Source organism: Lepeophtheirus salmonis, chromosome 13 (assembly GCF_016086655.4).
Source record: "Lepeophtheirus salmonis chromosome 13, UVic_Lsal_1.4, whole genome shotgun sequence".
NCBI classification, from domain to species: Eukaryota; Metazoa; Arthropoda; class Copepoda; order Siphonostomatoida; family Caligidae; genus Lepeophtheirus; species Lepeophtheirus salmonis.
In genome coordinates, this window is record NC_052143.2 from 38,979,956 (window position 1) to 39,003,884 (window position 23,929).

General features: G+C 32.9%; 2 protein-coding genes across 3 annotated transcripts; both read right to left on the minus strand.

Moving 5' to 3' along the window:
• Nucleotides 1-1,522: 1,522 nt before the first annotated feature.
• LOC121127871 (large ribosomal subunit protein eL6) lies at nt 1,523-3,179 on the minus strand. Its single transcript, XM_040723439.2, has 5 exons — nt 3,044-3,179; nt 2,827-2,981; nt 2,516-2,628; nt 2,150-2,307; nt 1,523-1,922 (listed from the first exon to the last, which is right to left on the minus strand). Exons 2-5 carry the CDS (start codon nt 2,956-2,958, stop codon nt 1,582-1,584), a joined length of 744 nt encoding a protein of 247 aa, XP_040579373.1. The 5' UTR covers nt 2,959-2,981; nt 3,044-3,179; the 3' UTR covers nt 1,523-1,581.
• Nucleotides 3,180-15,046: 11,867 nt separating this feature from the next.
• LOC121128130 (uncharacterized) lies at nt 15,047-20,273 on the minus strand. Of its 2 annotated transcripts, none has more exons than XR_011783137.1 (5): nt 19,869-20,273; nt 17,309-17,507; nt 16,511-16,710; nt 15,535-16,449; nt 15,047-15,342 (listed from the first exon to the last, which is right to left on the minus strand). XR_011783137.1 is itself a non-coding variant. In XM_040723702.2 (5 exons), the coding sequence occupies exons 1-5, from the start codon at nt 20,113-20,115 to the stop codon at nt 15,178-15,180; spliced, it is 990 nt and encodes a 329-aa protein (XP_040579636.1). In that variant the 5' UTR covers nt 20,116-20,273; the 3' UTR covers nt 15,047-15,177. The 2 variants fall into 2 exon arrangements, 1 of the variants encoding a protein (XP_040579636.1); XM_040723702.2 differs by having other exon boundaries at nt 16,271-16,449.
• Nucleotides 20,274-23,929: the final 3,656 nt, after the last annotated feature.

Below are 23,929 nucleotides of genomic sequence, written 5' to 3' on the forward strand. Positions count from 1 at the left end.
TACAGTAGTCCTTAATTATTCCCATTGGAGTAGGAAGAGAGGGACCTCAACTTTTCCGAGATACTTTGGAGGATCATGAAAGTAGATGGAAGGTCTCATTATGTGGAGAAGATTATGATTTTACATATTATGGAGTATACAGGAGGGAGGGGAGGGAAAAGAGGTACTCGGAGTCGATCCATAGACTGAATTCCTCTCCTTCTGCTCCAATAATGTAGTTTTAGCGTCGCTTCATTTATCGAAGTTATATCTTCTTTATAAAAAGGTTGCGATAATTGAATTTCAACTTTCCACTGTCGCTGTCTCCAATTTTGAGATAGAAAGAGAAAGTATGACGTACGGGCAAACTTATACAGTGTACCCCTTTTCTTCTTTATAAAATTTGATTTATTGCTTTTTGGGAAAAGGAAGTTATGTTGCCGCACTCTGACTATCAAATCGTCTTATTCTACCTTTTTTTATCAATTTTGATTTATTTATGAAGGTGAACCGACCCGTGGTTGAAGAGAGCATAAAAGATATATACATGTTTTATATTTTGTGTACAAGTTACAACTTGTAGGTCTCATAATGTCTTATTTAATCATATCACAAGTAATTTTATTCACAATTTGATAATATTAATCAATTGATGTCATTACACATTTTTGAACTATTAAAATTACTTATTTATTTTGTTTTTACGAGTCACATAACTCTAAGCATTTGAACTTAAAAATTATGAAGTCCTATCAATTTGTAATAATAATCAAAATATTTAAAAATTACAGCATTAATGTATCAACCATCTAGAAAATAGATTTGTGTGATCGAACGGGGGTATTTACGTATTTGAAGGCTTGTAAGAATTTGAGTCAACTTTCCAAAATTTCATGCCTGTTGGCATTATAGATCTACGCTATAAACTACACACATGCAGTATTAATTTGATATGAAAGCCTTATAATTAGAATATATGAGAAAAAGTAAGCTACAATTAATTGGCCCATTCACTTATCCTCATCACAAGTTATTTCTCATACTTCGGTACTCAACAAAAGTTTATTTTAAGTAGTACACAACCTTGCATATTATATATATGAATTATTATTATAGTTGAATTCTCAAAATGGGTTCCTTTCCATATTACAGAATTCCTCGAAGTTATGTTAACGAGCCCAAGGAGATCCAGTCTCTGTTAAATTAGAAAAAAGAGCAAACACATAATGAAGTAAAAATTCAATCATTACCGAACGAAGTTGAACTTGAATTGAGTATACGTTATACGTAAGTTTAACACTAAGAGTCCTTACAAAATATTTTTGTTAGACCTTAATTAAGAAATGAATTTTAGTCCTAATAATAAAAAAACTATGGATAGCTAATCGGGAATAATATTACAACACGAGATATTTCCATTCCTGAGTTCAGACATCCGTATGAGAAGCACGATACATACTGGATGATAGCATGAATAGTTAATATTTCTGATTCTTCCTAGTTCCAAACAAAAAGAATAAGACTTGATGAGGATCACAGAATATAACACATTTAAATAACATTTATTGTGAGGAATTTTAGTTTTATTTAACAAGACGACAATTAAAATTTCATATTATGAGGATATTGTCCCTTGCTAAGACCGAAGGACTTCTTCAAGTATTGTTTCAAAAGAGAGGCTTCGGGGTGCTTCATGATGACATTGAGGAGCTGCTTATCAACTTCGACTTGGTCCTTCTTACGTTGTTCAGAAGGTTTGTATTCTTCCTTTTTACCTTCGAATACACTACCAGCTGGCTTCTTGGCGGCTCTTAAACGACGGAAGTAATCATCATTAATGTTCTCGGGCATTTTAATGGATGAAACATCGAGCTTGGTTGATGTGGCCAACAAATAGCGTTGATTAATCCTTCTAATTGGGCAGTTATTAAGCTTGAAGGGGCCTGAAAAAGTAATAATTTTAAAGTTATTTAATATATCTTATTTTGTAAAACTAAAATAAGCCTTGTAAGTCGGCGGCGAAAGATCCCGAACAATGATGTGTTACGAGAACGATTAGAAAGCCACTATTTGCTTTTGCGAAAAAGTCTTTGAGCGCAACTTTAAGGAAATTACGAAGTTGTCTCACTGCATAGATCGCGTAAGTATCTTCTAGTATAAGTGAACTTACCAGAAATCAGAAGCATTCCACTGGAGAGCTCCTTGAGAATGACGATTCTCTTTCCTTTGTGGATACCTGCAAGAATAACTGCAATAGTTCCAGGGGTGAGGGTAGGACGGACCCTGCGAGAGAGCTTTTCAGGCTTCTTGGCGATTCTATGAGCACGTCTGTAAAAAGGAATTTTTTAATAATTAGACTGAAGGCTGAATTAAGAAGGAAAGTGCAATATAAGGAATAGGAAATGGGATCAGAACTGTAAAAAGCTTCATTTGTGTGTCAGACGGCTTTTCCTAAAATATGATTACGGGTTCATCATGTCGCCAAGGAAGGGATTACAAGAAGGAAAGAGTAAAGAAGTGAGTGTATGATTCGTACCTTTCCATGGTGGGGAAGTCGTTCTTCAACTTCTTGACGCGAACCATACGAGTACCTCCATTCTTGGCACCTCCGACCTTCTTCTCAACGAAGGCGGGCTTACTGGCCTCAACCTAGAGATGGAAAAGGGATTAGTACAAGCATGGGGAGCAAAATAGAGGGACAGTACAATATTAGGAAGAGAGGCGGGAGTCGTCAGAGCGCAAGGAGAGATCGCTCAACCTGACCCCAAGTGCCAGTCACAAAACTCCCAATTCTCATCAATGACCACCGCCACGTGATAGGGCTTCTAAACAAGGATCTACTATTACCTTTTTGGGAGTTGTCTTCTTCAAGAATTTATAGATTGCCTTCTTGTGGTACATTTTAGATTTGCCGAACCGGACGACTCCGGAGGCTAACTTGTAGTTCCTCGGCTTACCGACGTTCTTGTTCTTCGCCATTTCCGTGGAAGTTCTACTACTACCTGAACAGAGAGAGGAAGCATGATATGACTTCGATCAAGAGGAGTGAATGAACACAACTTACCTTTTCAGGATTTAAGAAGAAAAAGGAAGTCTCTCATTCTTCTCTTCGTTGACGTCATTTCCTCTACATGTTTGCTCTTCCTTTCCGTCATTCCTACCAACTACCACGCTACATAAATGTAAAATGGCTACAATTCCTACACAATTTATAAATGAATATAAATATTTTCTATATTCTATACTATAAAAAGAACTACAACTTGTCAAAAAATACATATATACATCTCTATGCCAAGGAAATTTATTTATGTGGCTATAAACATATGGTACAATTATAAATATTCAGCAGCACTTGGTACCCTTTAAATCTGTTTATACTGCCATCTACTGATTCTTCAGTAAATTTGTTTTCATAACAATGGACCTTAAAAAATAATATTATAATACTTATTTGATTAATTATACAATTATAATAATTATTTTTGAATCAAGACCTCTAAGAGTGTCATTCAATGCTTATTCTATGCACAATTAATAATATTATCAAAATATAGTCTTTTTTTTTTAAATAGTAAAATAGGGGCCCACGTGGTTGTTTTAATATATTTTAACCGTTTTCGTATCTATGTTATTAATATTATTGTTCATATGCCTATTTTCTATTTTTATAATCTTGGAACTATATGAAGGGAGACTTGCATTTATTTTTCAAATATACATGTGTTTATATAAATCAAAGATAAATTAGTTATTTTGTTGCTTTAAATGGCTGTATTTAATTAATTAATGAGTATTTTTCAGTATATATGTCGTGTACAAGTAGCGATTTCTGTAAAAGTTACAATTTTTAGGTTTTAGTTATTAACAACATCATTCATTTTAGTCACAAACATTTATTCATGCATAGATTACTTAATATTGGTTAATGTTATTATGATATTTTGAACTATTATCGAGTTAAATAACTCTATGCCTTTTGAACTTCATATATGCTACGTAATATGTACTTATCAATCAATTATCAAATATTTCTCTAATAATATATTGACCATTTTATTGCATTATCCTCATCATAAGTTTTCTAAAAAATTTCATTGAAAGAATAGATGTCACTTTTTGGTTGTAACATGTACAATTTATTTGAAGTGCCTTGGGCTAACTGAAGTGGTTCAAAGTAAAATGAAGAGCAAATTAGAAGAGTTCTATCCTGACATGTTTCATCATTCAATAGTTTTATCGTCCCAATATAATATAAATTGCAACGAAATTGTACATGATAATATTATCAATGATGTTACTTCACAATTATATTACCCACAATAATTTTGTCATAGAATGATAATGTACACAAGGATATTGCCTAAACGATTTTGTCCGCAACCTTTTTACCACAATAACTTTACCGGATACCGACTGAAGTACAACACACAGTTATTCCAATCACTCCCCATTAATTGGCCAATACATAGTACTATAGGAAAAGTTTGTCGGTGATTACGACCCTGCTTAATGCTTATACAAGCTACAACTTTTACATTGTGTACAAGTTGTAACTTGTGTAAGAAAATTGTACAACTTGAAATCAAAAAATGAGATGAATAATTTTAAATGAAGGATTTACAGTACTTGAGATGAGGACAATGCTATATTTGAATATTTCATACATGATTGAAATATTGATGCTGTAATTTTGATTATTTTAATAAACATTAATAAAATATAAGTATTCCGTGGCACTTTATAAAAGTTCAAATGCCCAGACTTATATTGCTCATAAATATATGAATAATAACCATGTAGTTTTAATAGATCCAAATGAAATGATAGTATGATTGAAAAGTTGGTAATAAGAATGACCAATGTTGTAACCAAGTAATATATTTTAGGACAAAGAACTTGTCCTATTTGCGTATACAAGTTACAACTTGTATAACAACGCAACTTGTACACAACTAATATATTCCTATTTATGTAATAGAGAATGTGCATAATTGTGTGATTATTAAATAATTTTTTTTATAAAAACCCATCATTAAGGCTTGTAAAAATAAAATGCTTTAAACACGTGTTTTAGTATTCATTGGGCAAGAAATAATGAAAATTAGAACATCAATGATGCTCTTTAAAATTTAAATTCCTTATGTATGAGTTCTCCGTTATTTTATTTTTTTATCTAATTGATTCCTTTGGCCTTATTTTGGACATGCAAATGCTATTTTATAATTGTGAATGTTGTCATATAAGTGAAGGTTTCAAGATTTTTTCCATAATAATCAGTTGTAGAGCTATTATTGATTTGATTACAAATTGTTCAAGCAATATGAAAGTAGGAATGCTTTATAATATTTTGTTTCCCGAGTATCATTAAATATTAACTAAAAATATATATCTCATAAGATGTTTTTTTTACGTATCATTTTCGGTTCTGGTAGTAAGATAATTAAATTGAAACAATTTTTATTATATTCAAGATAAGTCACAAATTAAGATCTTATTACTAGTTTATGTTTCACACATGATCATTTCATGTTTAATATAATCTAATAATATCCACTTAATCTTAAAATGTTATTGATTTCTATGCTATATTTATGGTTTCTTTATTTAAAAAAAATATACTTAATATTAACCCAATTATGTAAAGAAAATATATTGAAAAATGACTTATGATACATCCGTTCAAAGGTATTGAGTAACAAATAGTCAGATATGATAATCTGGGGTATTTTTTAGCTGGCCCGGTTTTTTTTGAATTGGTAATTTAAAAAAGGAATGTTCTTTTCCTTAGCAGCTGTCATTATTATTTAATTCCTGACTAATGAACATCCTTTCCTAAATTGATTAAATTATATTCAAAACCTTGATTGATCATTCGTGTGTGCTCATAAAAGACGAAACGTAACCATGAGGATTTGTTGCAGAGTTATGATTGTAAGTCCTTGTTGGACTCAGAGTAGAATTGGGGATCGACATTGAAGTAATTACAGCAAATGTCTTTCTTTATATCCATTTCTCCTTCCTCCCTTGTCTCAGCTGATTGTAGCTAATCTAATGAAACGTCAGGATCATTATTCTTTCTCTCCTGTAAAACATTCTTCAAATTGTCAGGGTTATCATGTTGATTTTCGGTTTCTTTTTTTAGTATGTCCATTCTACACTGGATTTTCATCAATACTAATACTAGTCTACGCACCGTATTATTATTATTACACGTAGCTATACTTTTTTTACTTCTATACTTTACATGCGTAAAGTATGAGAATAAGATGCAAGTTCCTGTTATATATAGTCCCAGGTAAAGGACTCAAGGGTTGAGGTAAAAAAATAACAAAAAACTTCTAATAATTTCGACCAAATCCAGAACATTGTTTGATTATATAAAATTAATAGATCAACCAAATTAAAAATCTTAAGACATTCATTCCACAATTGTTTTAATTCAATTACTTCTTTCATTTCATAAGTATTTTACTCTAAAAATAGCCATTAGTTGGTAAAAAAAGGAAAGAAAAAAAGAATGAGTTTAATTAAAGCTTTAATTAGCTGTTATCATGGCGTTTCATTAAATACACCATTCCGTATCTAGCAATGATTAGGGACATGTTTTTTTTGTAAGAGCGCGAAGAGAAGGCAGGAGCGAGACGTATGATATTACTGAATTAAGACCCTTGTTAATATCAGCTGCCTTTTATATGACTTTCGACGGATAAAATGCATTACTGCAATAAAGAAGAGAACCTTCAACATTTTTTTTTCAACATTAAATTGCTGCATGGGAAATTTTATACTAATATTTAAATATTTATACCGGGTGGTCCATTAAAATCTGAAAACTTTGAATTTTAAACTTCAACAAGATATAAATTATTAATTAACAATAGAGTTTCAAAAAAATTAATACTATAAATAGATGTGTGTCTGAGCTCTCTTAATCATTAATGTAGCCGTCCTTAGCTGGCACCCGCTGCAGATGTAGTCCTCTATCATGGCGTCCGAGTAGAGGAGTGACAGTGGCAATGATGGCCTCAGTGTTTGGATGACGGACACTGTAGGCCTTCCCCTCAGCATGCACACAAAAGGTGTAGTCAAGGGTGTTGGCATCAGGGCTCCAAAAAAGTGTTCGGGGCAGATATTAATGTTGTTGGCCAACCATTCCTGTGCCTTTTTTGAGGTGTGTGCAGGGGCACCATCTTGCTGCAAAACTATATTTCCATCAGGATAGTTTGCTTGCACCGCAGCAAAAGGTTCTCCACCATGGCAGTCACATAATTGGATTTTGTGATGCTTCCTGACTGGGAAATACTCCTGAGGGGCTGTCTTAGTGTTAGAGGCCATGAAGCCCTAAGACATGGTTGGGTACTTTGTGGTACTAAGTGTTCTCATTGATTCATCCAATGTATTCAAATCTTGATTAGCTTTCATTATGCCGGTTCCTTACGGGATCGACAGTCCATGCCTTCTCGTCGATAAAGGTGATGACCCCTTTGGCTTTTGGCTTCTTGCAACGGAGGAGATGGGTTTCCTTCATTGCTGGTGTCAAAAGTGGTATTTCCATTCTCACTAGTCTCTTTCCACCCACTTTCTCTAGACAGTCTGGGAGTGAAACCCCAGGATCTCTTGTATGGGTTCTCATAGACTTGAAGGGATTGGCTTGGGCTGTTTTTTTAACTCCTCCAAGTCAAGTTTGTCACTTTTTACAGAGCTCTTCTTCCTCTCCACATTTCGGAATTAATGACAGCGTAAACAGTGGTCCTGGAGATGCCCAACTGCTTGGACACTTTAGTCATGGTTTTTCCACCTTCAAGGAAATTCGTCGATTACTTTCAAGTTTCATTTTCTTGATTTGTACATAACTTAAAGAGCTCATGTTGGCTCTATTTTGTAACTAATTATTTATGCTTTAATATATTGGAATATGAATTAATTTCAATCACTCAAGTTTAATTAATTATTGAATTAGTAAATGTTCAGATTTTCATGGACCACATGATAAACTTTATTATTTTATTATGCATTAAAAATAAAACACCAACGATAAGTAAAAATTATTTCTTTAAAGATAGACGTTTACATCGTGACAATCTTTTAAGAAATTTAGAAGAATGATAGAAATATGCATACGCACCAACCTTTTTTCCTTTTCTAATCTCTAAATTGTCTATTTTTCTCTACAAAAATCCCATACTTATTCTTTTATTAATGTGCATTAGAGTGGATTGATCAACTATTACGAATTTTGAAATCGCTCTTGATGCATAAGGATGAAAATAACACGATATTTAACAGAAAATTCAAAATTTAATAAATGGAACTAATTTTTTTTCATATGTAAAATAAATTTGAATCATTATTTATCATAGGTTAAAAATACAAAGTATAGTTTATCTATCCATCAAATTTATGAGCAAAATTGGTAATAATAGAAAAAAATATTTAAAAAATCCACCATAGATGTATCAACATAGTTTCAGATGAATTGGGGAAACCTTTAAAATATATTCAATTGTCCTTAAATTTAGCATGGAATATTTTTTTATACATAGTATTACAGATTTCCTAATTTCCCTAATTATCACTTTTTAAAATTCTGATTTTTCGACCCACTCTAAATTCCATTACTAGTATAATATGTAGAGTTGTATAAAATATGTGCTCCCCAGGGGTGTCTTCATGGTTTTTTGAGAATTGTTATGGATTTTTGGAACTTTTTTGACAAATTTAGTATTTGATATTTTATTCTTGAATTATAATTTTTTTTGTAAATAGCACTGGATTTTTGATTTTTTTTTCGAAAAATTTAATTTCTTGTAAATAGTTCTGGATTTTTGAATTTTTTTTTCGAAAAATTAATTTCTTGTAAATAGCTCTGGATTTTTGAATTTTTTTTTTCCGAAAAATTTAATATTTGATATTTAATTCTTTAATTTTTTTTTTCAAAAACCAAGTCCCCCCCAAAAAAAAAAGAAGAAAAATATATTTAATAAAGCGGACGCCTTAACGTATGTAAAAATAAAAAATAACCCAAAATTAACATGTTAAGCTCAACAATTTAAAGAAGCTTTGGGGGATGACCTGTTTAACTTTTATGACGTTAAATTAGATTAGTTGCAAACAAAGAAACAATACTTACATCCCTCCGTATCTAGCAATTTGATAGAAAAACATTGTTATTCCAAGCCTAATCAATCACTCTTAAACAGCATCATATTCGATTGTTTTTTCAAATTTGGAACATATTTTAATATTGTTGAAAACCTCAAAAATCCAAAATTTTAGCCCTTTTTGTCCTCTGGTTCAGAATTTAGAGGCTTCTAAAGTTTCGTCCTCGACGCCAACTACCTTATTTTTAAATTGCTGTATTTTGAATATCATTGAAGATATCGATCTATAATTAAAACCATTTAATAGATAATTATTTTATTCTTTTGTTATATTTTATTGTATAAACCAACAAATGAGTTTTTATCCATAAGGTCACGAGGTCATTATTTTGACCTAAAAAAATTAAACATGTCTATTTTCAATTTCACTCAAACTGTTATATGTTCATTTGTAATATATCACAAACATATATGGAATAAGTTTTAGAGATGCATTCGATTCTACTCAAATACTACGTATGAAAATGTATTTTAGGTGGAGCAAATTTCTAAATATGTATACTAAATATTATACTCGATTTTTTGCATTATATAATCTTGGTTTTTAGCATGTAGTAATTAAGCCAAAAATTTAATAGCCTCTAAATCCTGAATCGGAGGACAAAAAAGGCTGAAATTTTGGATTTATGAGTGCCAAATTTGAAAAAAAAAATCGAGGATGGTCCTGTGAAAAATGTCCTTTTTTGATTTGATTAATTTGGTATGTCCCGAAATCAACCTGGTAATCCTGACAACTTAATGAATGTTTTGAAGGAGAGTAACATAGCTCTCATGACTAATAGGAGCAGTGTCGAGAAGGGGGGAAGGAGATGGAAATAAACAAGGAGATAGGTGAGAATGACTCAGATATCGATCCTCTCTTCCACGCAGCCCATGAAGCAAAGGGCATTTTAGAGCTCCTAAATTTCCACAATCCAACTGTCCCTCGTATTGTTGACCGATTAAAAAAATAATAATGCTATCTGAACGAAACATAACCCTCAGAAAGATAATATAAGCTTGAGTTAAACGGTAGGTAGCACCTTGACCAGGTTCTGCAATGAGTAAGTTGGCAAAAGATCGCCAAGTGAGCAATGCCACCATCTACCTAGTTGTTTCAGATGATCTTTGTCTGGCCTCTTTTCGCCTAAAGCATGGTAGTCTCCACACTGACCCAATGAAGGCCAAAAGAGTAATCCATAGGAAGATACTTATTTCCTCTCTTAGATCCACTGGTGGTTTTTTTGCTTATTTTCTAATGAAAAACTCTTCACTCTAGATCAATCATTTAACAACTAAATGATAGGTGGATCTTACAAGATGTTCACAAAGCCATCTTTGTCTTCACAAGCAAAAATTCGTCTGATATTATGACATTGGGTGTTATCAGAAGTGAAGGCCATGCTATGTATTCACATTTCTGTAGTACTAACCTCGGTACTCGGTGTACTGACACAGATATCGATCCTCAATTCTCCCCCGAGTCCAACAAGGACTTACAATCATAACTCGGCAACAAATTTTCAGGGTTAATTCCATCTTTTATAAGCAGACACAAATGTTCTATCAGGTTCTGAATATAATTAAATACAAATACACGGACGGGCTAAAAAAAAGTTGTTATCACTAATCATCACTCATGAGTGTTACTCTCTGTCTCTCATCACTACACGCACTATGCGTATTTTACACTGAGATGTTATATCTTCAAGGATGAAAGTATAATGATAACAGCCGTGAAAAAAAAAAAAAAAAAAAAAAACACTCTTTAGATTACCAACTAGAAAAATAAATCTGGCACGCGTAAAGGTTATATTTTATACAACACTAATAATAAGTGTGGATGTTCTATGTTGTATTAAATGTGTATATTTATTAACTTTTTGATAATATAACAATGTTTTTAGTTCTTTTTATGACATATTAATTTTGGAAAAATCCAATTTTAGTTACTTAGATTGACATAAATTCAATTACTTAAAATACAAAAAAATATATTCTTATTCTCAAAACCCCTTCTTTCTCCATATACGTCCCTTTTTTTTTTTTTTTTTGGAAAAAAAGGAACTGTTAGCTCTAGTTAATATAATATTATCTATGTAATATGTACAGCATTTATATTATATTATGTATATTAAGAACAGTAATCGTAACTTTCTCATTTCCAAGAACGTTGCGGAATGGAGAAATAAATGACTTATCAAATAATGAACCATTTATGTAAAAAACCATATTTTCACACGTCTTTATTTTGTTTTTATTCTTGATACTTTAAAATGAGCTGCTTTTGATCGCATATGATGATAAAATAAGGGGAAATAAACTCCAGGGCTCCAAAATTAAATGCTCTAAAATTACTACGCTATAAAATACAAATGAAATTAGAATATTATAATATGTTGTGTATATACATATTCATAGAAGATAATAAATACAAGGTGGTTCATGGAAATCTGAACAATTATTAATTCAATAATTAATGAAGGTTGAGTGATTGAAATTAATTGATATTTCGATATATTCACGCATAAGGAATTAGTTACAAAACAAAACAAATCTGAGCTTTCTAGCCTACGTACAATTCGATAAAATTACAATTGAACGTGATCGACAAATTTCCGTTTGCGCACTCCAAGCAGTTGGACGTCTCTGCGACCACCTTCTAGCAAGTGCAAAAAGTTGGAGAGGCCAAAATGGACTCAGAATACTTAAAGAAAACAGCTCTGGCCAATCTCCTTTAGACAATGGAAGAGATCTCTGGGTATCACACCAGACTGTCAAGAGAGCTATCAAAAATTGGGTAGAAAGAGCTTTGTGGGGGTGGACAATTTTGAGACCAGGAATGAAAGAAACACATCCTTTATCCTTTGCAAGACTCTTTTGAACTCTTTTTTAATACTTTTAGCCCTCTTATAGCCATCATTGCCGCTAAGGACAGCTACATTAATGATTAAGAGAGCTCGGATCCACATCTATATATAGTATTAATTTTGCTGAATTTCTATTGTTAATGAATAAATTATATCTTGTTGAAGTTTAAAATTTAAAGTGTTCAGATTTTAATGGGCCACTCAGTAAATATGGTGTATAATGTAAAGTTGAAAATGGTTTTGCCTTTTAGTGATGATTATACTATGGAAACAGATATGAAAGGAATATATATATATATATACATACATATATAATATTAATATTATATGGTAAGTTAATATTTCATTATTAACTCATCGGTTTATCTTAATGGCAATTAGTTATTGTATACTGTAGTTCTTTAGTCAATTTAACTTGAAAAGACTGTTCTATAAAGAGTTTTATACTCTTTATAAGATGTGAAGAATATTAATTAATAGGGCAAGAGCAAACTAAAAATAATATATTATCCCCAAGGTGGTGTGACAGTCTTTAGCTTTAACGTGCAACATCAATAAATTAAAAAGGGAATTTCCTTCTTAAATTTTCACAGTGCCTTCTATGTGAGTATATTTTATATACAATAGTATTCTCATTTAAGGAGTTTAAGTATCAATATGGTAACTCTAACAATTGGAATTATGTTTTGGACTAGAGCAGATTAGCTGTTATTACTTTTCATAAGATCAGCAACAAGCAGCTGTGACAAGGGAGAGGAGGAAATAAACAAGGATAAACAAAGGCAATAATTACTCCAATGAGCCCCACCATAAACTCCCTATTAATTACTGGACAATATCGGGTTCCCCTTGCAACATCTACAAGACATAATTTACATCCAGGGCCCTGGGACTTAAAGATGAGGCTTGCCGCCAAAGCAAAAAAAAGCGAGTTAGAGGGACATGTTTGGGAGTCCCAAAATGGTACCTTCTCTTCTTTCAACAAGTTTTGGGTCTTGTGGGCCTTGTGAGAAGGAGATGAGTCTTTTTGAAAGAGGAACTCGACACTATTAGCCTCAACTTTCATCCTATGTATTACTTGGTCTGACAGGAGTTCACAGTACCTGTCGGCACCCACCCTCTCTTTCGGATAAAAGAAGATGGACGCATGGCACTGCCGTTGCTTCTAATGACGTTCTAGATGTTGTGGGATCTGTCAAAAGTTCATTGTTTCTCATCCGAATAAAAAATGATTTGATTACCACTGGACTTCAAATCGTCCATCAATTCTCTTCTGTGGGCTGCGTGGGTGGCTTTCATTTTGTATGTAAGAATATGTTTTTTGTAGAGGCGTATGCATTCATCCTCAGAACCGTGTTTATGGCTCTGGACACTTTTGCAATTATTACTTGGTGCTTTTTGGGAAGAAAGTTAATTAGAGGCCTAGGAGAGGCCTTCGAGGAACGTTTCAGGCCTACGATGAATGTTGGAGTGCGTTTTTATAACCCCGGAAATAGTGGCTCTTCTCTTATGTGCCCCTCCTCCTTCCAGTTGTTGTAGATATCGTAGACTGTGCTTTTTGGATATCTCAGCATCTTCTTTATGTGTGCTGGGGTGTTTCCCGTGCAATATAATCCGATGATGGTGTTCCTCCGGATCTCCTCCATTGGCAATACTTATATTGAATTAAAAGTTGGAAAACTAACTTAATTTTAATGCTGAACCTCTCACTTTAAAATAAAAATAACCGAGTTGAATACTTTTCTTATTGTTCAGGATGGTGTTAAAAATGGTCCGGATTTATCTGAACGACCCTGTATAATATGAATTCTTAGGAGGAATTAAGCATTTTAGCTTAAAATTATACTTCCTAGCCAAAGACCTACACCTAAGAACAATCGAAATTATATTAAACAATTACACGCTAAGCAATTCAAAAAATAATATAATCCATCCATTGGTCTCCATCGAAGAAAGCTTTCATGCCTCTGAACGATTGTCTTTAAACTAGTCATATATCTAGTTGGATATGACAGTTTTTATTTGACAATGTTATGAGTAGGATTTCAGGAATCTCCACCCATCTTTTGTATTTTTAATTTTTGCTTTGTTTTGTTTATGAATCCCATAGATTACTTATTTTAGGGGAGTTAGAAAGGGAGATCTCTGCCAATTCACACAACAGCATCGACTCCTTGAAGACCTCCATCATCAATTACTGGGACAAAGTATCCCTGCAGATGTGGTCAAGGCCTGCAAATCCTTTAGGTCTCGTATCGAGTGAATGATTTACGAAGATGGTGGCCACATTAAATGATTGTTTTCTTTTATATTATTAGAACTTGAAAATAAAATTTCAAACCTCTACTTGCTTCCCATATTGATCAGGATTGAGGTAAAGTTGGTCCGGTTTTTCCCGAACGACCTTGTATTACTTTATATTTTGGAAATATCTGCTTATATATTCTCACTCCTCAGGAATTAAATAATAATTATATCAGCATAGGAAAAGAAAATTCAATCTTCAGGTAACCAACTTCAAAAATCGGATAAACTAAAAAATATTATCGATTTTCCTCACTAACTATGATTGTTATGATTATCACTGCTTATAACTCTACAAAAAGTACTCCTAGGGGGGTTAAATATAATCCTCTGTTACTTACTTGAGCATTTATCTTTCCCAAAGACTTAATATCTTCTAATTATCATATTTTGGGTCCATCTTTTGCCCACAAAGGGTGGCGCCAGCATTTTAAGAGGCGAATAAGTATCTTTAGCGATCATATTTTTGTGAAAAGTCTCATTTAAGAAGTCATAATATATACAACCCCCTTTGGCTCTGCACGTACTCTGAAGTTTTATAATTATGGAAGATGGTGCAGAGATTCTGATCTAGCGAACAAATAACCTTATAAACAATTAGAGCCACCTTTTGGTTTAAGTATGTCAACGGCGTCAACACATTTGAACACCAGTATTTAATTTAGAGAGCTGTATAAGGCTTATATATATCAACACATAATCACATTTTGTATTAGGTATAAAGAATTATAATATTAATATTGTTATGGATCGTGTAGGAATTCAGTCATTGTATTTTCTAGCAAATTTTATTGTTTTACACACTATAAAAATATAAAATTAAATGGCAGGAAAGGAAATATAAAAAAAGTAGTTGGATCCACAGTAAACAAAGATTATAATTAAGGATTTTCTCTCACTGAGGGATCCAGATGTTCAAATAAAATCGCATTTTGATGTGGAGGGAAGAAAGTCTTTTTGCCTTTCTTGGTGAGGCCATTCTTCTTGATGGCTAGGTACCATCCACTGTGTGCCCAGCGATGGGATAAATATTCAAAGAATCGTTCCTTAGATAAAAAGATAATAATAGGAGAATGAGTGATCTACATAAAATAGAAATATAATAACCGATGGTCCATTGAAATCTGTACTGATTTAATAACTAATGAAGGTTGAGTAATTGAAATTAATTCATATATTGTTATATCATTAAAGCATAAACAATTAGTTACAAAACAAAATAAACCTGAGCTCTCTACCTTATGTAAAAGTCGAGAAAATCACAATCAAACGTGATGGACGAATTTCCATTCGCACATTCCAAGGAGTTGAACTTTTCTAGGACCACCGCTTACGCTCTCAGAAAGTCCGAAACGTTGGAGAGGAAAAAAGGTTTTGTCAGACAAACCAAACTGGATCCGGAGGAGTTAAAGAAAACAGTCCAGGTCAATCCCCTCAAGTCCATGAGGGGCAATGCAAGAGATCTCGGGATTTCACAGCAGACAGTCCTGAGAGCTATAAAAAAGTGCCTGGAAAGAGCCTCGTGAGGGTGGAGAGGCCACTTTTGACACAAAGCAATGAAAGAAACCCATCTCCTCCGTTATAAGACTCTTTTGAGTTATTTTTTGACACTTTTTGACACCCTACAGCCCTGGTGCGGAACCCTTATACTATACCTTTTTTATTGCATGTCGAGGGGACGGACTGCAGTGTACGTCATCCAAACTCTGAGGTCCTCAAAGCCACTGTCAGTCAACACTGGGACGCCATGACAGATGACTAATCTGCAATAGATGCCGGGCCTTTCACCACCACCCAGAAGCCATCATTGCCGATAAGGGCGGATACATTAATGAGTAAGAGAGCTCAGACACACATCCATTTTGAGTATTCATTTTGTTGTAATTATATTGTTAATTAATAAATTATTTCAAATTAAAGTTTTAATTTCAAAGTGTTGAGATTTTAATGACCACTCGGTATGTAGTTAGTTACATGGCTGTGTTGAATGAAGAGTGTATCTGGATTGGAGGAGTCCTTGTGCCCGTATAAATTTCCATCCCTACCCATTGCTATATAGGAGTCATTTTCTATGCAATGAATACGAAATACTCCCTCATCATTTCCTGGAAGGAGTTCGAATATTGAGCATTCGTCATTTGTATCCCTTGTACCTTCAATGAAGATTGTTCTTTCATAAAGAATGAATAATACACATACATAAAGGATACGAACCTGTGACTTTGAGATCCTTCAAACGGAGTAGATATCCATGTTGATTCCTCAATTGTATTGCAGGAATGGATTTTGGATATGGATCCCGATAAGTAAAAAGAATGGCTTTTTGAGGCCATGGATATGAAGTTAGCTCTCCTCTCTTTGGACTACCAGACTGTTTTAAAGCTAAATACCATCCCATATGTGCATATTTCTTACTTAAAAAAAAGATGTATACATATATATATTACTACGCGTACATATATGTATATTCTATCAGCCCGGGTAATAAATAAAAACCCTTTAAAAAACATCACTTTAATATCAAATCAAAGGCAAAAAAGCTTTAGAAATATGTAATTGTATGTTGCATGATATATAAGTATTCGATTTTACGCAATACAGTGGTCTCCTTTTGAAATCACGTCTTTCAGACGACCCTTCAAGGCCTAGCAAACATTAATGAGGTAATCTAAAGAAGTTTTGTACATTTTTTATTGATAAAAAGAACCTTCAGAGCTTGAAGAAACGGAAGTTATTTTGAGTTGACTAATTTAAGTCAAGATGTGTGCAAATGCTGTGGTCCATGAGCTGGCTTCTTTTGCACCTATGTTCCAAGGACTTTGTTCTGGAAGTCCATAATGCCTATTTTTAATTGATTTGATTTTTTTCTTAACTTTTGTGGGGTCAGATTTTGCTTCTTATAAGTTATTTCATTCAGGTAATACTTATCCACAAGGATAGAGTGAAAGAAATGGGTCACTTTTTTACGCAACCAGCACAGACAGGCATGAATAAAAAACAAATATATCTTACTTTAAATAAGTCACATAATTTCCATGCACATGCTCCATAAATCGAACTCTATCATCCCTAGGATCCTCCTCACCATATACCTTTCCTGTAGAGTCCATTGCAATAAATGTTCCAGACTCTAAGCCTTGGATAATGATTTCTCCGATGCCCACAGTGAGGATATGAAGAACTGCATGAGGGTTAAAGGCTTCTCTTACACCTGAAAATATTTACAATATAGATATATGTAATTAGAATCCTAATAAAATACAATTTCTGGTAATTTGTAAAGGATAAACAAAACTATTTCAGATATTTTATAGGTATAGTCAGAGGTGAGGACATGGACTAGAGACAGTCTGGAGATTCTTATCGAGAAGAATGCAGATACCTTAACGAATGTATTAATGCTCAGTTATGCCCATTACTTTTGATTTATTCTAACAAATATATGCTGAACTCAATGAAAGTCTTCGAACTTAAATTCAACAAATAATTATCCGTGGACTTAAAATTAACTCAAAATAAATATCAATAAAAATATTTAAGGATTTGGACTTGACTTGCAATTATCATTAAAGACTTCATACCAAATAGACTTTAGTCTGATTTGTAATTTAGGGACTTTATCCTACCTCATGCAATACATAGGTATCGATATATTAATGCAGCCATATTACTAATTAGAAGTATAAATTGTCTTATATAATAAAGAATTCTTTGTTGTTGAATAACATGACATCATTTAATTAGTAGTCTATGGAAAAGTCCTAAATTAGTCAAATATAAGAAACACATATGAATAGGCTATGAAACTGTGTGCCTGTGGCAATAGGTTAATTATTGGTCATCTAATTTGTTACACATGTATTATGTACTAATGAGCACACGATGTATAGTGAGCTTAAGGTAGAAATATGATTCTTGTTTGTATATTTTACCAATAATATCTTGTACGGACAATGTACCTGTATATAGAATTGATATTTTTATTTGAGAAAAACTAAGTTTAGAAATTAGAAAAGTAAAAACGATTGTTGTGTGTGCTCTTTTTTTTCCTTATGATTTAATGTGTCGTCGTATATTTAACTTCCTCCTCTAAAGTAAGCATTATCGCCTATCTTTGATGTAAATTGATTTTAAAATGTATAATAAAATACATTTTTATATGAATCATTTTCTCCCTACAAAATCATGAAACAGACATCTGATATTAACAAGGGTCTTAATTCTTTTGGTCCATATGTCTTACTCCGGCCTTCCTCTTCAACTCTTTTTTCCTCACAAATCAATTCTGCCTATAAATTATACATACTTGCAGTAGTACCCAGCATTGATAGGAGTCATTAAGCGTCGACAAACAAATAAAATTTCCTTTAATGATATAGTTTTGCTTTATTAATATAAAATATAACTTTTCAACAAATCTGCAGTGTTTCTCTACGTGTTTTTGTATGAGTACAAGCACATGCAGTCACTCAATACGTAGATGTACTCTTCTCAAAAATGAAAGAATCATAATAACAGCTAAAGGAAAAAAAAAAAAAACTTGTTGAGGCAGCCAACAACAACGAAACTCGTTAAATAAAAAATTCATAGGATTTAAAACTTTTCTTTCTTTTTGAATCTGACGTGCTGAGCTTTAGCTATTTACTCATTAAAAAAATCCCGATTCTTTAATATTTAAAAATACCATTTTACTATCAGGGGTTCCACATGACTATATATATATATATTTTTTTTTTTTTTGGGGGGGGCTGGTTTTTGAATAATTTTGGATAAAATTTTGAAAAATTCCTTAATTGAGGGGGGGAGGGGGAGTTATTTCTTTTCATAACTTATAAAAGTAATCAATAGTTAAATAACAGTAATAAATAAGAATCGAAATTGCAAATTTAACATTATTTGTCCAGAGAGCTATCAAAAAAGTGGGTGAAAAGAGCCTTGTGAGGGTAGAGAGGCCTCTTTTGATAGAAAGCAATGAAAGAACCCCATCTTCTCCGTTGCAAGACTCGTTTAAATGAGCCTTTTCAGTGTTTTTTTCCCCACACTTTTGGCCTCCCTAGGCCCCGATGCCAACCCACTCGACTATTCCTTTTGGATGCAAGTCAATGAGAAGGCCTTCAGTGACTGTCATCTAAACACCCAGGGCCTCAAAGCCCCTGTCAGCCAGCACTGGGATGCCATGATATTGGACTACATCTGCAGTGGGTGCAAGGCCTTTTGCCGGCCCCTGGAAGCCATAATTGCCGCTAAGGACGGATACATTAATGATTATGAAAGCTCCGACACACATCTATTTAGGGTATTAATTTTGTTGAAATTATATTGTTAATGAATAAATTATATCTTGTTGAAGTTTATAATCTAAAGTGTTCAGATTTTAATGGACCACTCGGTAATTGTATATTGAATATCTGGAAATAACCCCATGTTGTGTTTGAGTAAGGGGGTCACAAAGTTGCATGTTATCTTATACATTAGGTATTATAACATATATGTATACTCAAGCCTCAACTAGGTATAAAAGGAATAATATTGTCATTGATGTATAAACTATATAAACATAACAATACCCTACCTTTTACTATTCCTCCAGGGAAAACTGCCAAATTATATCCATGTCGATTGAATAGCTGTTTTTTAAACATACTTAGAGGCTTAATTTCACCCGTATAGCCTTTTAAAATATTTTCAAATCCTCCAGATGACTCTTCTTCTTGTTCCTCTTTGTTCGTAGAGTTTTGAGATCCATAACTGTCATGGTTGTCAACATTAATGGCAAAACTTACTAACCATTCAAAACAGTCTCTACAGCAAGGTGCCATTTTGTTTTCATTTAATTAAAACTTTCATAGTGAAATAGAATAGAATATGTACATAAACCCCCGTCGGAAATTATAATAATTTATTTCACATTAAAGAACGTGTAAGGATATAGACATGAAAGAAAACTGCTTTTTAAAGAAATTAAAGAGACGTACTAGCAAAAAAGGGTTGAAATTACTTTCAAGGTAGTTTTTTAAGGCAGTGTACAATCTATTATGTACTGCCTGCGTGTGTTGTGTACATAATTAGCTTTCAAACATCCACGCCTATTCATTCATTCAATGAGGCTGCTTCAAAATACATTCCTGATTCATATATATAAGGCTATCACTACTTTATAATCTTTGGCGTAATTATGCTGAAGGTCTAAAAAATATATTGTAGAACAAATTTTAACTCATTTATCATCATACATATATTATTAACAAACATGAATGATAGAAATATATACAAATAAAACAGTTTCATGCTTGTTTGACTATCTTAAAAGCATATAAAATACATATATATGTAGTGCACAAATCTCTATAATGGTTTTTAAATAAGTATCCGCATTGGACTAAGAGGATGTCACACAACATAGGGATGTTCAAATATGTTTGAAAATGATAGTATTGATCTTAAAAAATAATCAAATTCCTATATTCTAAATAATGGAAAACAATATATAAACAGTGATATAAATGTTGAATTTAAAGTAAGAAATCCGTTCATATGCAAAATAACTATTTTATGTGCATAATAACTAAAAAAGATCGTTAATGTGCAAAATCATTGAAATAATAAATTTCACATTATCTTCCGAGGCCCATTCCAGAGACACAAACTGATGCTCGGCCCATGGAATATGCAGCATGTTCAATAAGGCTTGATTTAGAGTCAGTGCCCTTCGTTAATTCATGTATTACAAACAGGGACGCCATCCACTGTAACCCCAGTAGATATCCCGGCCCGCAGGTTGTCTTGTGTGCCAACACGACTTATAAACGGGTTGAAAGCCACCTCCAATTTATGTAATATCAGGGGGGTATATACTGGGTAGTAAAAAAACAAGTTTTTAATCAACCATTTTATTTGTGTGAGTTTATGTGTTCAAATTACAAAATATGAATCTTTTTTATTGTTATTAAAATATTTTTTCTTTCTTCCCTGCCCCTTTTTCCCCTTTTGAAATTGAGACTGACGTCTGGGATGTTGGATGAGGTCCCGGACGTCCCTTCCCATGGTCTATGGTTCTTGAACCGTCAGAACCGGAACCGACAAAGTCAAACCGAGACCGCCATACATTGCTTATTTTCGTTTGTTGTATTTTTTGGTATATTTATAATCCTTTAATATTCCATCTCCATAACTTTATGTAAATGAAAACCGTCGATACATTTGTTGTGTCACGCAACCTTTCATCCAAAAAGAAACTTAAAAAAGATCCGAAATCATCAGGTAGTTAGCCAAATAAGTCAACCATCTTGTGGAGCAATCCCTCTAGAGATCGTGGGGTCGTGCTCTTTTTCTTTTTGTAGATACTGGAAATAAGATCATCGTTTGTCACACCTTTACCTTTATCCAGGGCCTTCCTGATGTTGTAGAATGTGGCAAAGGACACGTCCATAATGACTGCACCCATTTTTGGGGTTACTTGTGTGTGGAGTCAATCAGACACACGCTTTCTTATCTGTTCTTGTTCAGGCATTTTTCAGTTTACGAGAAATTTACGGCTATATAAAAAAAATGAAGTTGTAGCAATGAAAAAAGAATTGGATATTAGTATTGCCTTTTCACATGTAGAACATACCTTTATACTAAGGCAAGTAGGGATGGGGGAATTAAAAGTTTTGTAAGAGGCTTAAAAGCCCAACGTAAAAACGAGTCTGGAAATATTCTTCGTTTAATATCGATATTGTAACGATATCCGGACATCGATATTCCTCTCAAAACTTTCATATCTGCATCAGCACTAGTTAGAGATTACCTGAAGACCTTAGAATAAGTTTTAAGGCAAATTAGATATTTTTCCAAACGAAGTAGTTTTGAATGATTTTGAAATGTACTTCAATCTTGGGGGCTCTAACATTTCTTCCGTATCGTGTAAGAGTAAATTGGAATATGCTGCGTGTTTAATGATTTTTTTATTACATGTACAAGAATGTCAGCTGGAAATGAAAACTATTAGCAAAAATTATATTGAAAGACATACATTAAAACTTTAGATCACAAACAACAACGCTGCGGGGGAAGTGTTCTTAGTAGTCTCTTCCAACCCAAAACGGATTAAAAACTTACTTCTGAAAATGAAATGACTGTTATTCGATCGATGGCAAGTATCAATGTGTCTATATAGCCACAAGAAGCTGAATGACTCTTGCATCACTGAGTAGTCAATACTCCTTTAACATTTAACACGTGCCAAGTAATGTTTCAAGATTAATTTTTGAAGATCTTGGTGTCGACATTTGAATGACCCTTGTTGTCATGAGTAGGCCAAAACATTTAGATTTAAATTGTCCATTAAAAAAATTCAATTTCTTCTCTAGGTGTCGATTCGTCTCTCAACCCCTAGGTGCTGTCCTTTCTTGGGGATGATAAGTCGATCTTAACCACAAGAATAGTAAATTTACCCTGTACATTTACAAAAGTTTTTATTTAATTTAAATTTCTCTTTGTCATAGTTAGTTTTCATTAAAAAAAAAAGAAACTTTTTGAAAAATCTTCCCCCCTCGCCCCCGCGAAGTTATTATGAGCCCCTTATGGAGTATGGCGCAACCTTTAAAAACCTCTCCTCTCACGTGATATTATATGTTTCTTTTTAGAAGATTGATTCACGCAAAGACTAAGGATATCCCTTACTAATCCTTATAATCCAAATTGAAGAATGATATTTTTATGTATGTAATTATATGCAGTGCAAATCCTTCGCTATACAAGTGCCTCGCAATTCGAGAACATGCTGTCCAATCATTTTAGTCGTTATGTACATTGTTATTTTTTTTATGAAAATAATATTTAAATTTGTTATTTTGATATTTACGATGTGCTTTCAACTTTGTTTCTTTTTCAATGAAGATTCTGTTATGCTGCTAGATACACACTATTGAGATGAATACTAGTCTTAAAACTTGGTCTGAGATGAGCCCCCCCCATCTGGTCTTTAAATTTAATTTTTTTTTTTTTCAAAAAACGTCTTTTTTTCTTTTCTCAAATGTCTTTTCTACGTAATAAAATGACGAAGAACCGGACCAAACGTAATTTATTTTTGTAAACCGAAACCAATTTGTTTATGTAGACAGCAAAAACAATATATCAAAAAATAATGACTAAACCTTTTCATCGTAATGAGAAAATAAACATTAATTAACAGTCCGAGTTTTACAGCCCTACCCTGTAGATAAACATTATGTTATGTACACCCTGTATACACGCTCGTGTCTACGTGTTGAGTGATGTAAATCCTGTGAATTATTTTAGCAGAAATTGGTTTTGAGTTGGTCTTTCTTAAAAATAATGTTTTTTTCGAAATTTATTTATGCTACTCCGATATTTGTGTTCCCCCACTCTACCTAAAACCCAAACTTCTTAAATATTATATACATTTCATCCAAGGAGTCAAAAGTGTGCTCCACTTAAAAGAGTAAGGTTATAATACATCTATTTTTGAGTAGAAGCTACTACAGACAGAGGGTTAAACTTTTCTTATTTTCTTCAAATTACTTTCCTTCTACTAAAGAAAAATATAATAAGAAGCAGAATAAAATAACTATAAGTAATCTATACTTTTGTATGAACATCAAAGTATTAAGTACACGCATAAAAAACTTT

Excerpts from the sequence above, each read along its gene's own strand:
- LOC121128130 (XM_040723702.2), bottom strand. The coding sequence starts at position 20,115 with ATGGCACCTTGCTGTAGAGACTGTTTTGAATGGTTAGTAAGTTTTGCC. Across the intron at positions 16,450-16,510 it reads GAAGGATCTCAAAGTCACAG|GTACAAGGGATACAAATGAC; the intron begins GTTCGTATCCTT and ends TCTTCATTGAAG. Across the intron at positions 15,343-16,270 it reads TCTTCATTCAACACAGCCAT|GAACGATTCTTTGAATATTT; the intron begins GTAACTAACTAC and ends TTTTTATCTAAG.
- LOC121127871 (XM_040723439.2), bottom strand. The coding sequence starts at position 2,958 with ATGGCGAAGAACAAGAACGTCGGTAAGCCGAGGAACTACAAGTTAGCC. Across the intron at positions 2,308-2,515 it reads GACTTCCCCACCATGGAAAG|ACGTGCTCATAGAATCGCCA; the intron begins GTACGAATCATA and ends TCCTTTTTACAG. Across the intron at positions 1,923-2,149 it reads TGGAATGCTTCTGATTTCTG|GCCCCTTCAAGCTTAATAAC; the intron begins GTAAGTTCACTT and ends TTACTTTTTCAG.